General features: G+C 37.2%; 1 protein-coding gene across 2 annotated transcripts in view; it reads left to right on the forward strand.

The window, feature by feature from the left end:
* Positions 1 to 4,832, forward strand: part of si:ch211-106h4.9 (rab effector MyRIP) — a gene marked incomplete in the record, with an annotated part of 24,774 nt that overhangs the window by 12,096 nt on the left and 7,846 nt on the right. For both annotated transcript variants that reach the window (XM_035670851.1, XM_035670852.1), the window contains 4 exon segments: positions 277 to 374; positions 1,349 to 1,429; positions 1,663 to 1,809; positions 2,908 to 3,046. In XM_035670851.1, the coding sequence (XP_035526744.1) occupies positions 277 to 374; positions 1,349 to 1,429; positions 1,663 to 1,809; positions 2,908 to 3,046 (465 nt within the window).

The raw sequence follows: 4,832 nt of genomic DNA on the forward strand, positions 1-4,832 counted from the left end.
CCCCTCCCAGTTCACTGCACTAACAGGATAACTGACTGCAAACATGAATGAAAAGCTGCAGCAGCCGGATGTTTGCGTCTGTCTGTAGCGTCTCTGTAACGAGAACGAGGCAGCGAAAACAGATTAGTAGCACGGGGCTTGAAAACAGAATTAAACTGAAAATGATGCAGTTACTAATTGGAAAGAGTGAAATTTGTTTTTTGTTTGATTTCAATTTTATTTGAAGGACCATTCAGGTAATAACAAAACAAATGATTTTTTTTCCTTCGTGTTCAGAGCACAGCATGGCAGAGACACTCACTGTGGCCTTGCGGGTGGCAGAGGAGGCCATAGACGAGGCCATTTCCAAGGCTGAGTTCGACACCGCCAATGAGGTTATTTATGTTGTTCACATCTTATAAATAGTCCGTCATTATGTCAATATGTCGTTTATTGGTTTGTAATTTAAGTCTTCCATTCAGTCCTTTCATCAAGCTCCTCTGTAATCTGAAGTATCGGCTCTTTCTCATTGATTTAGTTTGACTCAGATTATGGAAAACCATCAGGATTATTCTGCAGTCCAAATGACAGTTTAATACTACAATATACTACAAAACATAAATAATACTTTTACTTCACAATTTAAGATTGCGCTTCATAACAAACTGTCTGTTTCTGGGAGCTGGTAAAATAACAAAGAATTAAAATGTATGAATGTATATTTCCCTTTAATCCCTGTATTGTATACTCTACATATTGTAAAGTACTTGAAGCTTTTGTTTATAAATCTGAAACCCCTCTTTCACAAGAGACACTATTGATCACTATAAACTTAATCTCCTTAAGACAGTTAATTCACTAACATTCAAGTGTTCAACAGGCTCCATGTCCTGACGATGTTATCATTGTGTATTTCATTAAAATACAGTCAGATTAGTAAAGCAATTTAAATCAGAAGAGCAGAACAACTGTGCTTCAAGAAAATATAAACTGCATCTGAAGCCTTTGTCTTATAGTTTTCTCAAATATTATAATAATACAATAGCTTTGGATTGACTATGTATGTTTTCCAATGTGGCTGAAGAAGCTTAATGCATGTGATATCTTCTATTGGGCACTCACAACACAACATTTCTTAAATATTCTAAATATTTATAACACCAGTATCACACACCACTATCTTTCTGAAATACTACTGCTAGAAACTGTATGTTAGTAAAGATTTATTACTCACTAATCGGTGGAAGGATCCTTTTTTAACTGAGTACAGCAAACACGTATGTTTAGAGGCGTAATCAGCTTATAGTGTGTATTGGTGTGTGCATGGTGCTGAATAGCTTTCTTATTTGTGTGTTTGTTTGTTTACTAGGAGAAGCAGAATGAGGCGCACTATCTGCGGGAGCACAGAGGAGAGCTTATTGAGGAACTGGCCAAAACTATTGTGCAGAAAGTAAGAAAAAAAAAAAAAAGATGTTGCTGCAAATGCTCACTTTGTACAGTAATATGTGTTATAGTGTGTAATTAGTTTGATTTACTGTGTGGGGAAAAACATGGTGTAATACTCCACAGCTGTTTTGCAACAGGGTGATGTGTTCAAATTTATAACACCAGCACATCTTAAACCAAAGCCATGAATTTTCTGTATGCAATATGCATTACTAATCATGTCTCTGTCTCTCTTAGATTATTAGTAGGAGGAAGACTTTGACTGAGATAAAGGCAGAATATGACCGGGATTGGCCTCTTGAACAGAACACTGACCTTCATCATCATCATCAGTCCACCTCTGATCAAGCCTCCAGCTCCCTTAAACACCAACCAAACCTCTGGGTAAAAAAAATAAAACACTAACAACATCATGATTTTTACATGCATTTACTCAAGTACGGCACTAATACTTATTATTACAGATTAAAGCAGTATTTCCTAACCTTGAAAAAGTGTCTATGCAGAAAAATGTCCCCTCTAAACTTCTCAGATGGTTTAATTTAAATAATTATTAAAGACCCAAACAGGTAAAATGATCCAATATTTCTCTCACATTCCCTTAAATTTATCTTGTTACCCTTTAGAGGGCCCGACACCGAGGTTGAAAACCACTGGACTAAACTAACAAACTGTATATGAGGTTTACAAAACTAGCTCCACCAGCTACAACAGTAAAATGCATCTTACATGTTAATGCATCAGTATAAATAATCTAATAACGTCTTGTATAAACTTATATATCAGTCACTGGGACCATTTTTCTGCAGAACGAGTATTTTTACATTCTGCTGACACTTTTATACTTTTACTTAAATAGGATTTTGAATTGAGCAGCTGTGCTATTGGTAAAGGTTGTCAAAACTACAGTATCAGTAGTAGTCAGTCAATACCACTTTTAAAACTATACATTACTATTATTCAATAGTATTAATAGTACAGAAGTTTTAAATAAACAAAATTTCTGCTGAACAGATAAAACAACGGAGGAAAAAATTGATTGAATAGTGTTATTTATAATAATGGTAATTATCATTAACTTTATTACAAATGTTTTGGTATGTTTTCAGTTACTGTTTTTGTACCAAAACTGTGTTCAGGATGTTAATTTAGAAATTTTTCTTTTTATGGTATCAAAAGATGTCTTGAGTGTTGTTGTTTTAATAGTTTTAATGTATCAAAGTTTAAACGTCTGTTTTTGTGACAATCTTAGTATTGGTACATTTGCTTTCCTGAGAAGGAAGAATAATGTTGTGTTTATCTGACTGCACTGCAACTCTTATCATCTGTATGGTGACATATGCTGACCTCTGCTGGTTATATGGCGCTACTGACTTTGATCTTATTGCTGACCTCCAGTGTGCCTGCAGAGTAACTGTGACACAACACAAATGTATTTTTCCACTTTCCAGTGATTTGTGTTTGTCATATGTCTCTTCTCAGAGGTCACACTCTGCATTCTCACTGTTGGACAATGACACTCAAGGTCTGATACAAGACTCGTCTCTACAGGGCTTAAAGAAGGAAGGAGGTGCGTCCGCTATGTCGACCTGGAAGAGTGTAGATCGGCTGGAAAATGCTGGTAAGATCTTCTTAAACACTGTGACAGGAGCTGGTTACTTTAATATTTGATTTACTACCAGAAGCAAATTCTGTTTTTCCTTAAAAAATGTATTAATTATCAAAGTAGCTGCTGATACATTTTCTGACAATCAAGAAATTAGTAAATTAGTCCCTCTAGGAAGTTGTGATCGCAACTGTTAACCAATCTCTGTGAATTCAGCACAACCTTGCAATTTTGTCCAATCAGTGTAACTTTTCTACAGATTTGACCATTTGTAGTTTCCTGTAAGTTTCACTGATCATAGCAGTTCCCTGTGCACAATGTTGAGCCATACGTCAACTACTAATGATTTTATTCTCACTGGGACAAGTTACCTTTGATTTTTAATGAATTATACAAAAAAAATTACAAAACAATGACATTTTTTAGAAAAGCTGCAGTGAAATCATATAAATAAACAAATAAAATGGAGGTTAAGAGGTCAAACATAAGCCTTTCTATTATTAGTGAGTTATAATTGATATAATAATCAATGTGAGCTAATACCTGCCTCCACTGTGTTTGTTTTTGTTTGTTTATGTTGCTGCATGCGTGACTGTACTTTGTGTGGTATGCTTGTTTGGCTTGATACCTGTGTTTGTGTGTTTGTGTGTGACAGACACACACACGCGCACACAACACACAAAGCACCACAAACCGACAGACACAACCACGCGCTACACAGCACACACCAAAGCGACACAGAACACAGGTATCAAGCCAAGACAACGCATACCACAACAATTTGAAGTACTTATCACGTATGCTGTAGCAACAGGTATACAAGACAAATAACAACACTGTCGGAGCAGGTATAAGCATCACATGATTAATTTGTATAGTCATGAATTTTGAATAGTTCTTAAGGTGTAATGGTATAATAGGTAAATGGCTAGTGATTGTTTGAAATCCTCTGAGTTAACCTCCTTATTTTAGTTTGGTTATGTGGTGGTGTGGGTATTTATATAGTTATCACTGCAGTGGCTAGTTTCTCAGAGAAGAAATGTCTATTGTGTTTGTATATTTCTTGTTTTGTATAATTTCATTATATAGATAATAAGAAGGCGTAATGTACTTGTTGATATCACGTGAGGGATATTAAGGGTGGTATTCGAGTTATTGAGGATTGGTGAGTGGGTGAGTGGCTCAACACGTGGCACCAGTGGATCATGTGTCGCTGAAGGATCTGAGTGTGATAACTTGACAGATTAGACTAAAGTCAGATGATGGTGTAGGTCTGTGTTAGAAGGAGAGTTAGGGGCACTGATTGGACAAAATTTGCAGAGAGGTTGTGGCTGTGTAGATGTCATCAGATGAGGTGGTGAGAGCGAGTGTCCGGAGTCTAGCAAGTGCCTAGGGATGGAGCTATGGTTACTAATTTCGTAGTGGATTGTCAGAGAGAACTGTATGTGCAGCAGGCTACTGTGGTGGAGGTGTGAATCTAATAGCTGCATGTTTTTTAAGGAGAAAAACAGAATTTGCTGTGCCTGGGGTGGTAGGTAGGAATTCAGGATTATATGTATAAAGTAACCAGTGGGGCGTGCGGCTGTCACAGGTGGGTTTGAAGGATAGATGCGTGTGATCCTGATTTTCAGCCGATCTACACTCTTCCAGGTCGAGGCGATAGGGGGACGCACCTCCTTCCTTCTTTAAGCGCCCTGTAGAGAGCGGAGTGCTTGTGATCAGACCTTGAGTTGTCATTGTCTGTACTAGCTGTAGAGGTGAAAGCGTGCTGAGAGTTGGGTGGGTGTGCCTTCTAGACGGA

This window comes from Morone saxatilis, unplaced genomic scaffold (assembly GCF_004916995.1).
Source record: "Morone saxatilis isolate NCDOM2014 unplaced genomic scaffold, NCSU_SB_2.0 Contig23, whole genome shotgun sequence".
NCBI classification, from domain to species: domain Eukaryota; kingdom Metazoa; phylum Chordata; class Actinopteri; family Moronidae; genus Morone; species Morone saxatilis.